The sequence below is a fragment of the Nomia melanderi genome, chromosome 5, assembly GCF_051020985.1.
Source record: "Nomia melanderi isolate GNS246 chromosome 5, iyNomMela1, whole genome shotgun sequence".
In the NCBI taxonomy this organism is placed as follows: domain Eukaryota; kingdom Metazoa; phylum Arthropoda; class Insecta; order Hymenoptera; family Halictidae; genus Nomia; species Nomia melanderi.
In genome coordinates, this window is record NC_135003.1 from 4,976,106 (window position 1) to 5,000,049 (window position 23,944).

General features: G+C 28.3%; 1 protein-coding gene across 1 annotated transcript; it reads right to left on the reverse strand.

The window, feature by feature from the left end:
• Window positions 1-281: 281 nt before the first annotated feature.
• Ddc (aromatic-L-amino-acid decarboxylase) lies at window positions 282-19,223 on the reverse strand. Its single transcript, XM_031985928.2, has 11 exons — window positions 19,062-19,223; window positions 11,737-11,826; window positions 11,373-11,493; window positions 10,867-10,980; window positions 10,466-10,585; window positions 9,880-10,009; window positions 7,199-7,347; window positions 6,623-6,734; window positions 6,338-6,546; window positions 5,683-5,883; window positions 282-5,059 (listed from the first exon to the last, which is right to left on the reverse strand). Exons 2-11 carry the CDS (start codon window positions 11,814-11,816, stop codon window positions 4,853-4,855), a joined length of 1,443 nt encoding a protein of 480 aa, XP_031841788.1. The 5' UTR covers window positions 11,817-11,826; window positions 19,062-19,223; the 3' UTR covers window positions 282-4,852.
• Between the last annotated feature and the right edge of the window lie 4,721 nt (window positions 19,224-23,944).

Consider the following 23,944-nt stretch of genomic DNA (forward strand, 5'->3'; position numbering starts at 1 on the left):
TTTATTAATATTCAAGTGAAAATATTGAAATAACGCCTTTGAGTATCTTTACTACTACTAGAACACAAACAAATTTTATTACAACTTTAAAAATGACGAACCTAACAAAATATACAATACAATATTGAACGTTTTGAACAATAGTATTTTCCAAATAAAATGAAAAATAAAATCAGTTAAACATTCATATACGCAAAATGAGCGTTGAATTATGAAAATGGTAAAGAATAATATTTCTTTTGATATGCAATGGAAAGTGAAGATTATATCAAGCATCAAAGTGAATATAATACAGAATTTATTTAACCCACGTTAATATAACGACGCTTTTATATATTCGCGGGAATGTATATCTTTTTCTTAACAAATTAAACGCAATGTTAAAATAAACTTCCGTACATCAATATAACAGGCATATACACACAGATTACATTTTCATTTATTACTTTCCGTTGGTCCCGTTTAACAGTAATTCGTGTTATTTTATCGAGAAAACGTTCTTATTATTTATACATTAATACTTAACAAAATGTTTATATAATTATTTTCCTAAAATAAATCCTAAACTCATATTTTTCATGATATGATATCCATTTCAAACCGTGATTCTTTTTAATAACATTTCCAGCAATATTTGGTACTCAAAATATACGTTGATAAATTATTGTGAATATATAAAATGTTATAAATACAACAGTGCTCGATCATAACCAGTGCACATGAAGTAATTAATGATTATTTATTATAAGTAATCTTAAGAACGTTTACTCGTTCGATAGACCAAACCGCGCAAAGTAATTCTAGATCTATTTATTGTCCCAGTTGCAGCACTACTTTACATCAAATATGCCGTAAATGTAATCGAAGCAGCACGATTCATTTGAATGAGCAGCAAATAGTACGTTTTCTGATATTGTTTACATTAACGTATTTTTTATTACCATGGTGTATTTGTTTTTATTTCTTAAACAGACTGCGTATTTTAAACATTCACTGTAAATGTAAGTAAATATATAAAACATAATAAAATACAATCTTCGATAAAATTGTATAGAATTTTGATGTTATTTTTATCTTCAAGAGTTTTTATATAAGAAAACGAAATTTCCTGTACATTCCTGCCTTCGTTAATTACCTCGTCAAAATTTGTCTTTATATAACTGAAGTAAAGTTCTTTTACAGTCAACAGAATATATTTTCATTGACAAAATTATGGTTTTTATATTCTGTATATATACATAAATACAAGATTTTATCAATTTTCAATATTCCAAATACAATAAAATTTAACAACAATCTTTTTAGAAAAAGGAATGAAAATTATTTTGATCTTTTAAAGTTTATAGTTTTTATTTTCAATGTACTGTTTGTATATTTATTTATACCTTACATTTGTGAGTTACCGGCGATTTATAGTTATTTTCTCTTGAAATTCTAGATTCTGTAATAATAAATTAAAAGTATCATTAACAAAACATGTATATATCTAAGAAAATATTTCATTTTGTATAGGAATAATAGATTATTTTTAGAAACACATAACCGTAAATTTGTAAATAATGTAAAATATGTAGAATGTGTAAAAATTCTGAATATATAAAATTAGACTGCAATAATTGTCAAAAATAGAGTATTTTTTAAATTATCTGCGAAAATAGGAACTCACGCAAACATTTGCAGTTCATTTATAGTGAACGAGTTTCACAGATAGCAATGCTTTTTTCAAAATAATTATAAAATATATAATTATACAAGAACTGAAATTATGTTGCTTCCATATTCATACACGTAACTATTTATGAAACGTATTTGTACGATCGAAATATGTCAAATATAATTTCATAATAAGTAGTAAGTAGATTCACCGGAATAAATCTCATACTTTCATAATCCAACGTTCGTTTATGGTTCAATGAACACCTGTGATTCATATCTATTTAAAAAAAAATGAATTTTGTTTAATATTCGTGCCAGTCTACAGATTTTCTGTCAAACAGGCAATTGTGTCTATCAATTATGTACCATTTCTACTTTCATTTCACTTTTTCGTATTGTCATTGCTACTTTCTTAAAAAATTCAACTAATATCTATTAAAAGAATATTTGACATATTAATTAAATTGGTATAAAGTTTTATACTTAATGAAGAAATTCAAACATCGTGTTAATTTAGATGTTTATAAAGTACAATTAAAATATGACGTATGATCAAATAAATTGCAGAACTGAGGCAGCAAGAAAAAATATGTAACCGTCTAAATATCGAAATTAATTCAGCTTTTGTTCAAAACTATTAAAATGAATAAAACTAAAATTTGTTCACCTTTGTTCACTCAAATAATTTTTTTGTCAAAATCAGCTCAATATAACTTTAAATGATTGCATTCTATGATATTAATTATTTTACTTTCAATGAGTAGTGATAATATGTAACATTCAATCCGTTTATTCTTTCAAATGAAATGTATTTATTCTTTAAATAAATTTTTAAATCGTAATACTTTAGAACTAATTCTTTCATTTCCATTGAAAATGAGTAGAATAAATAAAATATAAGCACACATGAAGTCCAATATATAACAAAAATAATAATAAAACAGGTTACTTAGTCTGATATAACTTTAAGTTACATCAACCAATATTTTGTACAATATAGTACATGTACGATTCAGAAGCTTGTCAATTTGAAGCTTCACCCACAAATCTACTAATATTGTACAAAGTATTCTGTTTCACACATATCCTGGGATATTATCTACATTATGAACCACAGAACTATTACTGTATGTGTACAGAATATTTACTAAATATTTTTCTCCAGAAAAGATTGTAAATTTTCTATTAAATAAAAAATTCACCGCTAATATATTAACAAAAATTAATTTATCAAGTTCATCATATGAAACTAACTAACACAAAAATATTGCATATAATTCAATAAATGTATTTTATAACCATATTATAAATAAAGTATTCTGAAGTAAATATAAATTGCATAGAGCCACGTGCAAAAATATTTAGTCAGAACATTTTTATATAATGTAATTATTTACTATACATCCTTGATTATTATATAATAATTTTATTTAATTATGTAACGTTTATATATAATAATGTTGTGACTCGATTCTTATGCACGCCTGCGTACTCCAAATGAATGTGCTTTAATATAATCATCGATGAGAGACTGGTTCATGACGTAGGAGCATTTTTTACTTTGTTCGGTGAAATAATATAATTATTTTTGCAACAAAATCAAAAGCAATGGTGAATTATCAAGAAATTTTCTGTGTTCTTCATATTTAACGTTACTTTCAATGATATAATCCATCGGTGGTTCATAAATTTCATTGAACACGAAACTCAATATACGATCAGATTCAACAATAACATATACAATATAACCACTTTCCTTCCGAATTGCATTTCACGTTATCGTTATTCACATTAATACTACACGGTTTCAACATGAATACAATAAAACATCGTGATTACTTTGCCTACACACTTTTAAATATAATAAATCATAAGTAAATTCATTTTTACATTTACATTAAAATCGTCGGAAGGTTTTAACAACACTTGAAATCACATAAATTAAATCTCATTGCGTTTCCTTGTCTAGAATCCGAAGAATTTTCGGATATATTTCTACTTTACAGTTGCACAGACGCAAATAATTATGCAACTCAGTTGCAAAAGATGCATGTTATCTATTATGCCACTCAAGGTGATCGAAGAAAGCGATGGTAACTGGCGAAGATTAGAATGTTGGGAAAAGTGGCACAAGGCAACAGGTAATAGTGCGTTCACGTGAACTACGCGTTTATCAACTTTAAACGGGGATTCGAAGAACGATCTTTGGCTTATTACGTTCACTGGACCTGTCTTTATATATTTCCAAAATAATTAGATACACATAACATAAACATCTTCGAATACTATTATCAGATTTTCGATCAATCTAATTATAATTCTGACGAAGTACTAGAAGGTGTTTTGAAAACTATAAAGACTATATTTTTTTGTATAAATTATATTATTATATAGATATGTTCAGAAATATTTATTGTTTTTGGTAATGGAAGAATTTTCCATGGGACCTCTGTTTTACTATAGATATTACATTCTTGGGATTAATTTCCACTAAGTATTATAACTTCAATATAATAATATATAAAATGATAATGATTAATATTGTTAATAATGAAGAAATATTGATGCAATACATGTTTTGATTTATTTGTACAAATTTTAATGGAATGTCACTTTTACTATTCCCTGGCTAGAAAGTTCTATACAACTTTCTGTTTTATAGTGCAATCTTATTTGTTACCTTTTTAGCATTTCATAATCAAAAATAATATTTCTTTCTATCGATTGTCTTAATCTTCATTTATTTAAATTGATTGTCATTGTTGTTTGAAAGATTCTTCCACTACTGAAACGTGAGATAACTATAGAAATTAACTATAAGTAACTACTATGATGAATCATTTTTCAATGTGACAATTTATTGAAGAAAGACTTGACTCTTTTTATAAAGGTAAATCATGTTTTTTCATAAAATTACTGCTGATATAATTTTTAACTAGGATTATAAGTTTAATCAAAATTTACTCTGTTCGATAACAAATGAAAATTTTTCCTTGGAAACACCAAAAATGGAACAATTAAATGATGATTATTTTCTAAATTTTCAAACATGAAGAAATATACAGGACAGGTCCTTAATTTTCAATCATCCACTCGTTTTCTCAGGATCACTAAAACACGGAACAACTAGGAGCTAGGATTGATTACAGGCTACAGGAGCTAAAGATCGGCAACCTCGAGCTATCTGAGCGCGCCATCACTTAGAAACCGACTGCTCTTCGAGTACCTCATCAGCTCTGCGTTTTATTTCCTGCCAAGAACTTTGAATGTCCTTACTCTCGCTGTAACGTGAACAAATCGCAAACCGCAGAAAATACATGTCGTTTATCTTGGATGGTACTAGATGAATGTTTCCTGCGCCATTGATTTTCTTCAATAGAGTCTCGTTTATGTCATTTGAACCCTGTCGACAATTTTACATCTCGGTAAATATAAATTATTATTTTTTTTAAATATTTGAAATATTTTATAATGATTTTATTACGTAGATTGCTACAAAAGTTATTCAATTGTTTGTTATTTTCGTAAAGTTTCGCATTTCTACGTTCGGAAAATGCTGACACAACAATGGAAAATGTATTAATATTGAAGGAGAATATTTTGAAAAAGAATAAAACCATTGGTTCAAACTTATTTGTGATTGTTATCATTCTTTCCTGAAAATTTTGCAGCAATCCATGTATAATGTTATTAATACTTATACTGCATATATATTAATACGTTATTCATGTTACACTAACATTTATAATTATAAATATTTTCTAATTATTATGTTGTAGGTAAGCTATAGATTTTAGGTATTTGCCATATGCACAGATACATTTAGTATATTAAATACAAAAGTTAATGATTATTTATAGAAGTGTGGATGTTTACATAAATTCAAATTTCTATCTGATTCTGACTATTTTGTGAATTATAGAAAGCATTATAGCAAAAAATATAAATTATTAATTATTATTTTTTTAGTTCAATTTATGAGGACAAAGTAATTAATACATAGCCGTAATTATTACTGTGACGTACCTTTAATCGGAAGCAAACGAGACCCATTATGACTTCGGCAACAACTTCGAAGCGAGAATCTGAGAGAACCAGACTTTCGAATTCATGAGCTTGAGCAATGTGATTCCTGATATATTGTTGAAGATTCTCTACGCCATATATTCTCAAAACGAACCACAATTTTAATGCCCTAAATCTACGTCCTAGTGGAATTTGCCAATGCTGGAAAATAAAAATTTTCCATCATTATAAATATATATTTTTATAGATAAATAAATAAATTACTAACTATTAATTAAATAAATTATTAATTTCAATGACAAAAGTATACATACATCAGATATATTTAAAGTGAAATATTTTGAGAGATATTGAATTGTCAATGATAGTATCTCAATTCTTTTTTACACGTGAAACTATGCAAAGAACCAATTTATGAAAAAAAGGAGAGTTTCACAAAAAAGTGCAATTGCACTTTACAACTGTATCAGTGCATCTATAAAAAAAACTAGCATAGTAATATTAGAGAACTGTCAAATATTCAAAAGATTTCCTTCGCGATTTATTTCTAACTTCAACAGGAACAGTCTGTTCCGGTATACAGACTATTTGTAACCCAATACTTTCCTTTGGAAAAAGTCTAAATGAATATATTTAAAATATAAAATAAAATTACCCTGTAATCGGGGGCAGATCCCTGCATGTCGTGTTTCAAGTACAATGGATCAACATTGAAGGCGTTGATAACATAGGTAGGATCTTTCAGCCACATGGTTGAACAGTCAAAATTGACCAGCATCCACTTATGTGGGTTGAAGTTGAACGAATCCGCCAGTTCGATACCCTTAAGTAAATATCGAAACTCAGGGCAAATAAAAGCAGACCCTGTAAAGGAAAAATTTGAAATAAAAGTGTAATTGAAAAGATTATATAAAATATTAATGAAATTCGATTATTTTACCGGCATAAGCTGCGTCGATGTGTAACCACACGTTTTCGCGGCTCGCAACGATACCCATTTCATCAAGACGATCGAATGCGCATGAGCAAGTAGTTCCTAGAGTCGCGACAGCCTGTAAAATGAAAAAAATTATATGTTCTCCTGCGTAAAGAATATTATAAACTGAGTGTAAATTTTATAGAAAAAATATAGTAAAAAGTAGGAAGTAATTGAATTTTGTACTAATTTTATTCTATGTCTATTAATAAATTAATTTAATAAGTTGCACAGTATTCGTATACTCGATAAATATTTAAATTAGGATTTTTTGGAAAAGAGAGTAAGAATGGTGAAATTTTTATTTTATATTCACATAAACGAAGGTATCATATGTAAGTAGGAATAAATAATAATGTGACAGTGATGAAATAATTAATAGTGGTGTTTTTCATTTTTTTCCTTCTTTAGAATATATTTTTATGATATTATATCATTTTTTATGACTCTATAAGTACAAAGAATTCTTCTTCGATTTTTTGACAATGAATTGCTTAAGTTACTTGAAATTTAATTCAGTAATATTTGACACCAACTTACATAAAATGGGATCAGTCCTTGTTCTTTGTCCTTTCTTATGGCTTCTGCAAGGGTTTCGCCGCGAAGTCTATATTTTGAGTCTACCTCCAATAGTCGGAATTTCACACCCCCGAGAAGCCCAGCTCGTTCTACGGAACTATGCGCTTGACCTGAATAGTAAACATAATTTTAAATCAGTTTCCAATTATGTAAAAAAAATTGAACAGTTTAAGATCGCGGAATGTTCATTGGAAACGACAAATAACTAATTGGTTATATGCTTACAAATTAATACAAAAAAACAGTTAGTGAATAATATTTAAAAAAAATTTTTTATGAATGTTAATGTTGCTCTTATACAAGTTATCACACTTCATTGCGTTTGACTGTAATACATTGATGAATTTGTAATAATCATTTCAAATATTAATATTCTTTTCTTCGTTAAAAGAATATTCTTTTCTTCTTTCTTCTACCTTATCTTTTGAATTCTTTGTCAATTTCTTCAAGATCCTTAACAATTTATTAACTTTTTGTTCAAGTATACTTCACCGTTGAGAACTATCTAAATGTACTGATTGTTATTAAAAAAAATTGAATATAGTTTATGAGTAACGCAATAATTTACGTCAATTTATTCTATAAGAAAGATTTTTGGAGAAGTTGAGATAACATTTAATTTTTTTAATGAGATGTTATACAATGTTTTTGACTACAGGTAACAGAAAATTTGAAAAACGATTCTCGATAATAATATAAGACAAAAATCAAGAATAAAAAATTTACTATTTCTTATTTTCTTCAAGTTATTCGCGATTCAAAAGTTCTCTGAAGTGTAACGATCCACCAATAGTCGCACACTTGAGGCAGGTCAGTACAGGGAGTGATGTATAGTACGATAGACATAAACAAGAACTTGAGTTTCGTGCCTCTATTGTTGGATCATTCAATATATATTTGATAAGATTATAATACATTTATTTGATAACAATAAATTTAATTTCAATTGATAATGAAAATTATTTCCGAATAATGCAGAAAACGAAGGCAAAACAGCAATTATTTACACAATTTCAGAGTGACTGCCATATGAATATTCAACGATTTAATACTGAAACAAATATATCACACAGAAATATTGGTGATACATATAATGAGTCGTATCTATATCAAAGCATTCGACAAAAGGAACCTAAAGTAACATTTCACTCTCAACAAATTGCTGAGACGTATATTTGAAAGGACTCAAATTGATCGAAGTCATTATGGGTACTAAATATTAGTCCATTATTCTAAATCCCTCAAGGGAAATAGTAAAGTATTATGCCTTCACAAAAGCTGCTTTCAACTTTCAATTTCTAAAGAATAATGGAGAACAGCAATCGTTCTCCGAAGGATGATTATCCGCGAACGTGAATTCTCGACGAGCAAAAATCTCGATCTCGCGGAACAATAAAATTCCCCCGTCTTTTTATTCTGATGGCCGAGAAAACGACGAGTTATTGAAGAAAATCACGAAATCCTTTTGAGCGTCGGTAACTTTCTACGATTTGACGTGGCCGGTAGACAGAAGTGGTGGTAGGAGAGCTCAGACCAGAGATCACAGTGAGGGTCGGGCGGTGCGAGGGTGGTCGGGTTAAAATAACTCGAGTGGTTATTACGCGTTGCCATGGTGACAAAGTGCTGGCTGATGAAGTGCTGCAACCCCATACTCGCCCTGTCACTCCACCCCACGCGCTCGCGTACCTTTGTCAAATGTTAAAGAGCGCCGGACAACGTCATCGTTAATCTTGTTTATGGAGAACCACGGTTGGGCACGTGCTCGAATTTCCCATCGAGTCGATTCTTTCGCCGTTGTTGTTTTTTTTTTTATAAATAAAGCGATATATTCGTAATTTGACTGAACGACAAATTCGTACTTTTAACAGAAAAATGTGAACAAATAGTTTTAAGGGTGATCGAAAGTGATAATCGTGGAAAAAGTTTTTTTGTTAATTTACGTGTTTCAAACGTATAATTGTAAATAATTCGAACGAAGGTGTACTTTAACTTATTGTGATCGTTGTTAGTAACTGGTTGGTAGCGCTCACATAAAAACGTAATAAAAAATATGAAAGTTTATGTGTTAATTAGCATCTGATTCATTTTGCGTTTACGGATTCGATAAAGCTGAGAACATTACTTATTTTGTAGAGTCAGTTAAGCGTGAAGACTATCGGAATTAGATTGATGTAATGTAGAAATTGTTAATAAAAAATTAAAATGATTGATTTTACACGCAATACTTATATAGTGTCGATGTATCATTTCGAACTTGCTAGTTTGTGTGAACGAGTAATTAAAAATTGGAACATAAAATATTTTATAATTAATAATAGATATAATTTTTCATTATTTAAAAAATGTTTAAAATATAATTTTTTATGCTTTGAGAGAGCAGTAATTTGGTACTACGATTTTTTCGACTATGATCATGTAAAGTTTTTTGCATCAATCGATGCAGCAGGTAATTCTTTAAAAACTGTTAACCTATTTGCGAAAAAAACTCATAAAAATAAAAAGAGAGTTGCAGTTGAGACATTTTTTAAGTTGCAAATAGTTTTGAAAATAATTTTATTTATAAATTAAAATGGAACATTCTGCCCTAGATAAAAGTACTAATCTAATCATATAAAAGTTGACACGAATATAATTTTACTTACAGGAACCATAAGCCACTAGTTTTCCCACAATTTCGTTGTCAGTCCAGTTAGGGTGTTGTTCTTTGACCTGCCTTATTTTCCTAGCTTTTGCGCCAAGGAGTGCAACCAAAGTAGCTTCGCTCGCAGTTCCCTATAAATCGAAATTAATCCGTGATTATAATTTGCATGCAACAATACATTTTTAAGTTATACAACAAAGTATTTATTTTATTTTCATAATATACCATGTCAAAGACGTCAGTCAGGGTTGTAATTAAAGACTTAAAGCATTAAATTACATTTTTTAAATATTCTCAGTACTTATTATAAAATGGCTCAGAAAAGTATAAATTTAAACGAATATATACAGTATGTCAAATGTATTTTGCAGTGCAAATAATTTGCCAAATTCTGAATTTACAGTTCTAGTATAAGAATGTTTATCTATTTATTTCATTCTTTTTATATTAGGCTTTTAAACTAATATTACACATTCAATTGCACATATTATGAATGAAAATAATATAGTAGCTACAATTATAAATATTTTCTTGCTTTCATGTAACAAAGGGAAGGAATGCTAAGTTGTAATTAAGTTTAAATGTACCTGAATTACACCGCCACCTTTGCCACCACTGCAGGCTAAAAATTCTTTGGGCAAATCTAACATTTTTCCCAGCCAGTCCAACATAATTACTTCTAGTTCCGTGCACGCAGGACTCGCCATCTGTATATGAAAATTAAGTAGTCACATCCTAAATTAATGGTATAAAAAATATAATTTTTTATCTTCAAAACTGTAACGATATTCGTTTCTACAATAAAACCAATAATATATTTTATTACATAAAATACATACATTATATAAAGCTTTATTAGTAAATTTCAATTATAAAATTATGAGAAAGTATAATCAATAATAAATTGAGGTATTTTATATAAAATCAAGTTCAGTTGTATCCCTTGAAATAGTAATCTATTGAACTAACACTTGTGATCGATTCTTACCCACGTGAATCCAATACAAGCAATAGCGCCACTCAGCATATCAGCAACAATTGCTGGATAGGATTGAGCTGTAGGAAAGTATGCGTGAAATTTCGGACTGTGCCAATGAGTGACCTAAAAAAAGAATACTTTTACTACTCACAACAATTTTTCTGTTAGTTGAAGAAATAAATTTGAAATGGTCAAGTTATAGCAACAATGTAATTACAAATTCATGTATAAAACATTATTTTCCGTTTCGTTGTGACCTCAGAAATAATCTTTTCTTAATAAAGAATCTTATAATCACAATTATCAAAACTAACAATATTTTCCATGTTTAGAAATTCACTAATGAAAAATTAATTATATCAGTTTGAATATAACTTGTAGAAGTATCTAACGAAATTTAATAATAAAATCAACATTAAAAATGAATGTTTGAGAATAATTTTTTTAAAATTAAGTTATATTATACATTGCAACGTCATACGTTTAGAAAGATATTTTCAAATATGTATACTTACACCTGGCATTATTATTCTTTCGATATCCGCCATGATATCTTTCCAACTTTCTGGAGATTGTGGAGCTTCTGATGGCAAGAGAGGTTTCATGTAACCGGGCTCTACTGTTGGTAATACTCTCCTACGATTAACATTTATACTTGTTCAAAGAAGTTTGTAATTACATAACGTTTGATATTTAAAAAAAAAAGAATGTATTTGCGACACTTAACTATGGTACAAAATTGTAGTGTTGTAAAATTTTTTAATTTCCGAGATAGAATACATAGTGTCAAATAGGAACTTCAACGTAGTGTATGTATAATAAATTGTGAAGGACAGTAAAACAGGATGCATGAATACGAAAGTAATAAAAAAAATTTACCTGTCCCTGATATTCTCCAGATAGTTAGTAATGTATTCCGTCATTTCCTTGGCAAAATCCTTGAAACTGTTGGGATCCATTTTGCGTTTCCTATAAGGATTTAGTAGTTTCTTAATTAATATTCAATTTCCCTGCAGACTTACGCAATACCACCGAGTAATATTTTATGCCAGTGTACATTAGAATGAAAATACAATCGCTTATCTTTTATCTAAGCAGTCTGCAATCATCAATAGCAGATTGCAACGTAAAAAAATGGAACGTAACGCGTAATGTATACGTATTTATTCTAATACACTGTTTACGATATCGAAGTGTATATTACAATAACAATATAATAACATATATTACAAATACGTACTCAATTTAAAAAAAATGGAAATAATGATTAGTATTCTAATGTAGGTGTATTATTAAAAAATAAAAAATTCATCGTTTGTCGATTATAATATTTATATAAGTATACTAACTAGCTTAATTTTATATTGAAAGCTTTGATTTAATTTTCTACAGCTTGATTGTAGTTCAGAGCCATTATGGAATTCATTCATCCGGGTTAGTTCACTTTAAATGATTTAACGACTCCACACAGTCATAATTTGACGCCTGGTTGAATGTACACGTGTATCCTGTTTGATGATTGTTAATTATTCCACATTCTATAAAATCATACTTATATTATTAATGTTTCTATTAAATTTTTATTGTTGAAGATATAAGTATTTTAAGTAACTGAATAATTTAAAACAGAAATTTAAAATTGAAAAAATTATGGAATAATAAAATATCATAGATATACTCATAAAATTTAAGAATATGTAATTGAATGGTTTTATTATAAATGTGAAGAATGATATTTTCTTTTATTATAATATATAAGATATAAAAGTGATTTAAATTTCATAAAAATGTAATAAACTATTTATTTGACCTACATATTTCTCTGATCTCAACTTTCTTTTAAATTCAAATGTTTCTAGGGACTTATTGTTTTCTTTACATAAAAGTTGTAGTTACTATAAGACACTTATTTATTAATTCAATTTTAGTAATATTAAATGCATAATAATAATACTTCGTTACTTTAGGATAATATAGGTGCAGAAAATTATTCAGTTTCTTGAGTTTCTTTATAAAAAAAAATACTTAAAATTAAATTTCATACACAAGAAAAGCAATTCTCATTTCTGCATGGAAGGTGATTATCTAATCCAGATAAAAAATTTCCTAACAAGATATAACCCTAACTGTGCTGATTATCAACGCTCGTTTATCAAATACTTGTATCAGCGAACTTTTGTACAACTGTAGAAATACAAAATAAATATCTAATCGTAAAAGAGATCGATTGTAATTCATATAAAGAAAAATTTTTCTAAAAACGAAATGTTTTTGTAGGTATTGACATATTGGACACTGCTTTCTCAACAATTGTTTTTCATGTATCCATTCATTCATTAATATATATTAGTGTCTTTATTTGTACAACAATGATATTTTTATCGTAATTCTTTTCCTGTTTTTAATCTTTATTTCTAACAAAATAGTAAGATATTAAATTTCATATTAATATACTACAAATTCCGTATATTTATGATGATATCACGGATACAGACTTCATTAAATTTCCATTAAATTTTCAATTAAACACTTTCTTAAAAACAGTGGTATAATAACTATTTTTATACGACAGTTTTTAAACATATGTACATAAACGTTCACAATTTATTATTACATTTTATCTTTTAAACATTTGCCAATATATTCAATGTATCGATACATAAGTTTTAACAAAATTTATAACCGTTATTACCAATAGCCATACCTTTACTAATCAGAGTCGCTAATACTACATGAAAAACAATATTTACATAATTCTATCTACACGAAAGTCCGCAATTTACCTATAATTCTTTTTAGTAAGTGCAACATCGTGAAAAAAAATTACAAGGCAAGATACTATAGACTAATATGTAGTAAATCACGCCAAAGAACGAACAAAACAACTACAAAATTCTTAAACCGGCGCGTACGATTCCCTGAGTTTTAACGTTTGAATATCGCTGAGAATGTTCTATATGTATATACGTTGCAATAATTGACAAGACTATTCACTCCTCTTGATGTGGGTCTTGAGAATCGAGGTAGGAGGCAGCCACACGTGTCTCTTTGTTGGATCAGCAGAAAAAGAAGGAGGGATTTGATCCGTACATAATGATCTGTACTGTAGATTCTACAGTTTCTATCGTAAGTCGAGGCAAGTTAACTTGCGCAGGAATAATGACCATGACTCATTTTTGTTATGCTGGTTTCGTTCAACTCCTTTCCCCTTGGCGATTTGTCAGAGGCAAGGCTGTCCTCCGACAAGCGCAGGGAATTCGATCACATTAACTGATTTTTACTGCTAGATTTCTACTACTTACACGATATTTCATCGTGCGAAAGAAACAAATATAAATACACACACTACTCGTGAAAAATATGAAAATGTAAGAATGGTGAGGACGATTAAACTGAGATATACATTTTGAATTTTTTGAATATTTTTCTATAATTATTGGATAGAGTTACTGAAAAATAACGGCAAATAAGAAAACGAAAATAAGAAACACTAGAATACTTATTGGTATTTACATACAATAGTGAGCATGTGTAATGATACCACTAATTTAAATTGTGCAGCATAAATTATTTTAAATTATATAACGTACATGAAATAAAAATATGGTGCATTGAATAACTATATTAATTTATAAAAGTAATTATTACAACAGTTTCGAATTTAATATTGAGGTACTTTAATATTATATGACTTAGTACTGTAAATAAATTTATTAATTTTGTTTTAGTATGAATTTTTCTTAAATATGTACTATTAACATTGTAAGTATCTTTATTAAGTTAAATGTAAAAATTATCATATTATAAAATTAGTAATTTGCAACATATCTTTATGTAATTACCCACATGTGTAAATTGAATTTGTAATAAGGAAAAGAGTATTGAGTATTCACAAAAAAGAATATCTTTATTACAGTTCTTAAGATTGTTAGTATTCTATGTCATTTAGCAATTAAAATTTAAATAAATAAATCGTCACAACTTAAAGCAACTACTTCTTTGTAATTATTATTTCAGAACTGCAAGGAAATGCAAAACTAAATGATCAAGTAAAAATTACTGTTTCTATCATAATTTTTATACTATATTATTGTGATCTTTGATTTAACAAATAGTTCAGATTGAAATGCAATTCTAAATTTATCGTCTTTCCAATCTAGTTGCACTAATAATTTAATATTAACACATTTCATTTTAAATTACGAGTGTCATAAATTAATAACATACATAAACCTATGTTACGTTTTTTTAGATACTGTAATTTAACAATAGCCTTAGTAATTGAATTCAAATTTTTTATTTTTGTAATTTTCAATGAATTGGGAATGAATCTGTAGCGTGGCAAGTATAGTAATTTATATTATGCAAGGAAAGGAAATGATCGAGTATATATTCTGGATCCTTGAGCGTCGAAGAAAGCAGGGAATCCCTTGGGATTTCCTTGATCGCAACTTTGACGTCATTGCATTCTCGGAAGCATAAGTGCGACAGAATCACCTGGTTGGGTACGTTAACCATCATGGTTCATTAACCTTTCAATGCAGTAACGAATGTTCAACGCTTTCACAACATGTACAATTCATTTTTTTGTTTTAACAAATGACGTCTTAGGGGAAACAGAAGACTACGTCAATACAAGGAAAATATATTCTCATGTCGAAACCTGTAGACAATTAGAAACTCGTATATACCTAAGTGATACATTGCAGAAATGATTTCTACAATTTTTTCCTTATATGCGTACAGTTTAACGTAATTTTCCTCGTACCAACAGAATGCATGTGTTTTGACAAGTAATGAATATTCGTAATTATATGTAAAATCTAGTCATATGATTCTAAAGCTTAATATTTGTAAATGATCTTATAAAAATAAAATAACTTCAGAAGCAATAAAAGATCATAGTCTACTATTTTACATGACCATTGAAAATTTGCACATTCGTAGTCTAATTTTAATTGTTGATTTGTCAGATTTTACATAATAGATTATTGAATCCTGTCTTTTTTGAGTCAGAAACAAAATTTATATAACAGCGTTAAGTAGAAATTAATTTGACCATTATATGTGTAGCACATGAAATCAGTTTACTATAATGTTAGAGACATTACATAGTTTAATAAAGTTCATCTTGCTTAAACAAAACATGTGAATATAGCTTCCTTTCAGATATTTCATAATGCTTTGTAATATTTGATTTAGGTCGACCATGACCGTTCTCCGTTTCTGTTACGATGGAATAAGGTTGTACTTATTACGTTTTTATATAGAAATCAAGTTCTTTTCTTTTCTTCAGTTACCCAATAAGAATTACTCAACTTTTCCAACTTTCAGTTTCAAATCATTCCAAATTCCCATTGTTTATGATTCCCTTTAACAATTCAATAAGAGATTTTAAAACATCAAAATATATTTTACATTGAATATCCGAAACCTATTAATTTTAGACATAAAATAATAGTATTATATTAAAATCAAATCAAAGGGACCATTATTTTCTGATTTCGTAACAAATAAATTTCTTTGCACAATTTACTTGCAGAATTTAAAAGGACAATATAGAAATTTCATTGTGAATATTATTTTCATAAACAAATTTTGTAGTATTATAAAAATATATACAGTCTGTCACTAACAATAAAGACTGTGTAAATACACTTTATATTATGTTTATATTCCGAATATTAGATACATGTATCATACAAAAGCCTGAAATAAAATTAAAATTTTTCAATGTCAATCAAAAATGTTGTTGAGTCTACCGATATTTTCTATATAACTTTCTTAATAGACAATATCATTAATTAAAAATTTGTCCTGGAACAATGTTAATACCAATTATTTTATTAAATCTATTTTACAATATCTAAAATTGACTTTATAATATCTTTATTTATTTTTATAAACTCAGAAATAATTAATCAAGCGCGTTCCCGTGAAAATGAAAGGAACCTCATTCTCATGGAAGTATTCATTTCAAAATGTGGAGAAGTATATCGGTGATCGCGTGAACGCAATTCCACACTGGTGTCCATTATTCAATACAAGTTTCAGCAATACGACAGCTTATTACGCAATACTATTTATCTCGAAGTCATTAATGTTCATAAGATTTGAATTTCTCCTACTGAAGACATCTGCAATGTTTTGATAGCATTTACACAGATTCTAAATGCACTATGATAAAAGTTAACAGAGATACAGTCACGTAAATGCATTCACATATTTTGATCTCATGTAATTAATTATTCCTCTATCTTCAGAACAAGGAAACTGTTTAACTCTAAAATATCGTATAACGATTGTCTGTGACGTAATATCGATTGTATAAATTGAATAAAAAGGTCAAACTAAACGGTAAATTCAAAACAATAGACTGTGATACTTGTCATTTTCTATACGTGCATAAAATTTGCAGATTAGAATTGCTACAAGTAATTAAATGTTTAGTAACATTGGTGTAAGTTTATATATATGTTCGCGAAAGTTAAAAGAAAGTGCAATAGATTACAGTTAAGTGTAAAGGTCATTGTTAAACGCATTTAATGTTTTTAAAATTCCGTAGAGTAATTAAATTTCTGGCGTTGTAAAAATATTTTCATACCAAATGTTTTATAGGTAATTATTGTCAATGCATGGATTGCAATGAATACCTCGTTTCTGTGAAGAAATGTCATATAAAATGCTTAAGAATTAATTACTATGTGGAATGTAAGGAAAATTGTCAAGTTCGAATTACTTGATAACAAGTTTTAGATGTTACAGGAGTTTTACAAGTGACTACATCTAACCCTACAAATATTAGTTCTTGTTTTTAACTGCAAGTATTTAAATATTTGATACTTTTTTGTTTACATTATATAAACGAAACTGGTAATAAAGAAACATTTTGTACAAGTTTAAGTAGTTAATCATAATCATATGCATTAGTGAAATGGTAAATCATTAAAATATATTTGTTCATTTTACATCCTTTATTCCCTTTTTAATTCTATGAAAATAAATTGCCATTAATCTATGAAAGTTGTTCATGAATTTACAAGTATGAATACTATAAATACGTAAATATAAGAACCTCAATGACAAAACAAAATTCATAGAGAAATATAAAACAATTGTTTTCACCAATAGTCGTAAACGCAAATTAAGTCTTAGAATATTTTATTATATTTGTACAAGAAAATAATAAATTTCATCTTCTATATAATAAAAAAGATAAGAATTGCTTTTAGATAGAACAAAGAAATGTATGAAAATTGAACATATAATAGAAATGTATATAATATAATCTAAAACATTTTTTACATTTGTGAAAAGAGATGAGATTTAATTTACTTGAAACAAATCTACTTTATTTAACAAATCTAAAGAGACTACGTAACTACAATCGATCTATTATCAAATTGAACGGCTCATACGCGTTAATTGTATCCACATAATTCTGTTCAATTCGAGAAATCACTATTCTTGCATTTACTTAGATTCGAAAGTAGGAACACTATATTATTAAGTATTACAAAGCATATTAAACACACCAGTCTTCAAAACATATGAATTTAACATTATAAGCCCGATCATTTGTTACTTTTTAAAGAAATCTAATTGATTTTCTTAATGTTATCTTACGCACTTTAACATGAAAGAACAACAGAACAAAAATGTATTTGCCTTTTTTTAAACAGAATACAAAATCTGCGACAATCAAAAATAGATCTGCAAATAATAGTGGTAACGATTGTATTAATATTAAATTATCACAACGACTTTTATGAGTTTTAAACACCTTCCGGAAACTTCACTCTTTTTAAAAAGCTACTTATTTAAAAAACAACAACAAGAAACAAGTACATATAAAGAAACACTGACATAAAACTGAACATACTACCAATCAAAAAGAATTTTATTATGGAACTATCAGATGTTATTTTACTTAGTTAATTACGTTAGCCAAAAAGTCTTGTTTTACTTTTAAATATACCGTTCATATTATAGTATACTAATAAATATCACAGAGTGACAAACTAAACGACAACAGAAAGCTTTCAAATAGAAAACACAAAGAATACTGAGATTACTTTAACACGATACAATTTTTCTTCAAACTTCATTCAAAAATTCAATGGTACTTTTTGGTCAATCTAATATTTCTGCCAAACATTTCGAAACGCGAGAAGCGAGTGTTATTGAGAACGCGATAAACGTACCAGGATTCGACGGTCGGACGGTGAACGGTGTGGCTTCTTGACAGTTGGTATCCACGTGGATCCGATTGGCGGGATGTGCGTCAAGGAAAATCCGCGAGCGTGCTCGAACGATCCGCGATCCGCGAGTGTCAGCGTAATTTGCCGTCTCCGCGTCTACGCCGCGGTGCTTTATGTATCACCCCACCCTCCGGCGTGGTGCTCGGCACTTGTCGGCTCCTCCGAATGGACCCTTTCGACCAATCGTGATTACGACTTGCGCAGGTAGATCTGCTTGCCTCGTCCCTGAATCCTTGCTTCGATTTATATCTATACTGTGTCGAAAATCTGTACACCAGCCACGGCGTTTAACACTAGAACTACCGTATCAGTCAAAATGACTGGTTTCAATTTTTTTGTTTTGCAATTATTGGATATCTTGACACATTGCGTGCGGGCCATTTTGTTCATTTCAACTTATATCAGTTTCATTCAATTCATTTATTTATTATTCAACATATTTTGGAGAGTTTCTATTATAAATAGAAATACTTTCAAAGCATATACAAAAGGAATCAACTATCTATATTTACCAAAAATGTTAACGAAGTTATACAAGTATTTATTTAATACTACCTGACGGTACATAGAAATAGTACTTTTACGTTTCCCGCATACAATGTGTTAACACTATCATATTAAACGCTCGGCAGTTCTAGTATTAATACGACTGATATGTAATCCCTATAAAAATTGTAACAATAGATTATTTTCGGTTTCTTCAGACATTTATTATAGTATTCAAGTGGAACTATTTATTTACAAGATCATTTTGAATATTCTATGCTTTTAACACTATTTAGTATTGAAGGTGCTAGAAGACATCTTTTGAAATCTTAACTTAAAATTAGTTTCCAAGTTTAGTCGTATATTCTGAGTTGGCTTTTCGACTTTTCCAATAAAGATTATAAAATTAACTATAAGAAATATCCAAACATTCAATTGAGAAAAAATGATTAAACTGAGAAAGTAATTTTACGTGGAAATTTCGAAAGGTGTCTTCTGACGCCTTCGGTAGAAATAGTGTTAAAAGCATGAAAATAAGTAGTTTCACTTCAGTACTATAATGAACGGCTGAAGAAACTGATGATAATCTATTGTTACACTATGCATAGAGATTACATGTCGTTCGTATTAACACTAGGACTATCGAGCATTTAATATGATTCATATATAATCCCTACAAAAATTGTACTAATAAATTATCTTTAGTTTCTGCAGTCATTCATTATAGTATTTAAATGAAAATATCTGTTTTCAATATTATTTCGAATATTCAATGCTTTTGAGATATCAATATTTGCGAAACAAAAAAATCGAAACCAGTCGTCTTGACTGGCATGATAGTTCTAGTGTTAACGTTCTAGTGTGGAACGTGTCAATTTGACGTATATTAAATTTTATAAATATTATTTTGTAAATGTTTCCGTTGATTTCAACTGATGCAATTACACTACACAATTATCTATTATCACAGTACTAACCTCTGAAATCGAAATAAACGAACATCAACTTTTTTATTTTTTTGACTCTGTTACATTGATTGAAATTTGTAACATATGATATTTTTACTTACAGTTATCAATGTTCACTTTTCATCTATGCGTAATTTCTAACATCTAGAATAATAATTAAGAAATAAAAGTTTGGAAGAACGTTGTTTACACGACATGCTGTTCTTTTTTCGTAAAAGATACCTTTTGAAAAATTTATAACCAATTTTCTTCAAGACATCCATTCATATATACACTTTAGTGAATTATTCCTAAAACAATAAGGGTTCGTTTGTGTGGGCTTTGGAAATTAGAGTTTCTAAAACACAGGGTTGGGATACGTATTCCTAAAATTGTATCAACCAAAATTAACATAAACCTTTACCAAGTAGAGTTTACGAACATTAATATCCGTTAAACTGATAGGTTTCGTAAAAGGGTTAATGAACATTTAAACATTTAAGTGGAGGTTACGATTCCTTGGAGCGTGATTAAATCCCTTCAACGCTTTCAGTTGCTGAATTTGGCGTATTAAGGTTTCATAATCGTTCGATTTTAAATGGAATAATACTAAGAAATCTTTCTGTTCAGATAACTCGAATCTCTTGAATATGCACTTTGATACTTCATATTTATAGTATGCAAAGTGATATCTGAGATTTTTTGGAATAGAAAAGAAATAGACAATGCGTGGAATTATTTTGCTGGACTGACGTGACTGATATAGTTCTAAGCTAATTTAATTACGGAAGATTTGAGTGAAAAAGAAAAGCAAAATATGCAGGATTCGAATATTTATATTAACGAAAGATATTTTTTAAATACTTTTATTTTTGTTATGGTTACTATTTGAGATATTGAAGACTTTCGAAGTAATTAACCTTTTTCAAATTTAAATATTTTGCTTTTAAAAAATTCTGTAGTCATTTGGAACTTATGTACAAAGTAAATAATTTAAACTAAATGGTCATTAATAATTAATTAATTATTATTAAATATTTAGTGTTATTAAAATGATGAAGGGAGTTTTGATTTTATTGAATTCATTTTTGTTAATTTACATCTTTAAACTTTGTGTACATTTTCATACACCTTAAAAAAACTTTACATATTTTATAAAATTACATTAATCAGTTTTTATTTGAGCAATACATCACACTTTGAAATTTAAATAAACTTATTATTAGATTTTTCGTACTCAATTTCTTTGTCCTCCAGTCTCTGTAAAGTTAGTGTTTCAGTTAACTACGTTACTGATAGATTAAGTCCCGGATTAAACTTCCTTCCTAGTTTGATGGCTATGGAAATAAGTGTCCACCATCGATTCCTATTATTTTGAAAGACAATTACTGTGAGACAAATTTGATAAGTAATTCATGGAACAATGATGACATTTCCCATCTTTGTAACCTACTTTTCATTAATTATATTATTAAAGACGTCAAGTAATTTTTAATAATAATAATAATATGTATTTAAGAATGAAGTTTTCATAAACGATTACCAAATTTTATGATAGCATATTTAGATACTTTACACTAATTATTAACAGATTATATATAACAATAATGAACTAATGTCACTGTCGTGATATTTAATTAAACATGTAATTTCAATTGTTTTTAAGTATGTATTATATGAAATCTAAACCTAGTAGAAAATTCCATATAAGTTTATATATTTCTATATAGTTTCCATGCATATATACAGAGCAACATTACTTAATTTCAAAGCAATAGATATACTTTACAATAGTTAGATTGAGTAATTATTAATTATAGTAACCTTGCTTTTTTATGATGACATAAACATGAAGATTGAAACACCCCTATAATTATTATACAATTATAATATAATGTATACTATTCCAACGTCTTGGGTTATAAATTTCTAAACATAGTTTCTTAATTGCAATCTTTACAATCATGTTAAAAAATCTACGATATTAAACAATTTCTAATTTCTATTTCAATTTTAAGTTTTTCCCATAAGTTCCTATCGTTATTTATTTTTAATCGAATTTTCCATATCTCTTGCTAGTGGAAGCAGGTACTATTACTTGTTCTCTATTTCTCGAAATCACTGGAATTATAGAAATTGGTTTCATTGCGTTTCGTACACGTCTATTTCAGACTGTACAGATACAAAAAAACTGCAATACAATTCTGATCGAGTTTTTAACAAGAACACAACACGCTTGCTGAAACTGATAAATGAAATGTAAACTTTTATTTGTTCCTCGCAATCTCAAAGTATGTTAGAATTATTTCTACGTAGCGTCGACATTGATTTCCAAGAATCTTCGAAGCTGAGGTACTTTATAGAATATTTAACTGTGATTACCGGTGTAATTTCACGGGAAATCAACTCAACGTAAATGAATCAGAGCACGCTGAGCATGAACGTTATTTAATAAGGTTTGACAGGGAAACATCGTTTTCAGAATCAAAGGCGAGAGCAGCAACGTGAATTGTAATTCGATTTCAAGTTCGGAATCAAGGTGCCATTCAGACGCCGGAATCGAATTAACACTTTTAAAGTCACCAATTGTTCCCATCATTCATCCGCTATTTCTTGGCAAAATTGCCACGACAATTCTTCAGTATTGTCCGATCTCTCAAAAACGTTATTTATTCGAGCAGCGGGCCTCCACTTTCACTGTGATGTTTGCAATGCTTCGGACATAATTGTATGACCGGCTAATGGACGAATGATGAAGGTCATTCGAAATTAATCATAATTCGTATATTTTGAAAGGGAGACTTTCAATTTTTAAATAATTTCTGCCTTGTAGTTTTTACATTCCATTGGTACTACTTAGAAAGTATAAAATAGACGTAGAATATCTGTGTGAATAAATATTTATCGTCTACAATTATATATAAAAGATATTCATCGTTTATTAAAACATTTAATTGGTCCTTAATGTACGTAACTTCTATAAAATTTTGTACTTTTCATTTCGTGAAGTTATTAATTTTGACAAATGAACGGCTCAATTAACACACCGATAACCGCGTCAATTATATTTCAAAAATTAATTTTTATTCTGTCACAGAATATAAAATTTGTCACTATAAGAATTGACACTTATTACCAGACTTTTATAGTTCAAATCAGATAAGAAAAAGAAACATACATAGCTTATAAACAAATATAATATATAGAAGAAATAATTAAATATCTTACATTTTTACATACATTCCTACATAATCCAGCACTCGCTTCCCAAAAATAACGTAAAATTCATCCTATTATATACTACGTTCCTAATCATCTTGCTCATAATCCGTAGCAAAACGCGTTAACACCTTCGTAAACAACGTCACATCCTATATGTCACGCTCAACATTT

Bases quoted from the DNA above. Each gene is read 5' to 3' on its own strand.
- Ddc (XM_031985928.2), bottom strand. From the start codon at position 11,816: ATGGATCCCAACAGTTTCAAGGATTTTGCCAAGGAAATGACGGAATAC. The intron at 10,586-10,866 runs GTAAGAATCGAT...TTTCATATACAG, and splicing joins CTTGTATTGGATTCACGTGG to ATGGCGAGTCCTGCGTGCAC. The intron at 5,884-6,337 runs GTAATTTTATTT...TTTATTTTCCAG, and splicing joins GATCTGCCCCCGATTACAGG to CATTGGCAAATTCCACTAGG.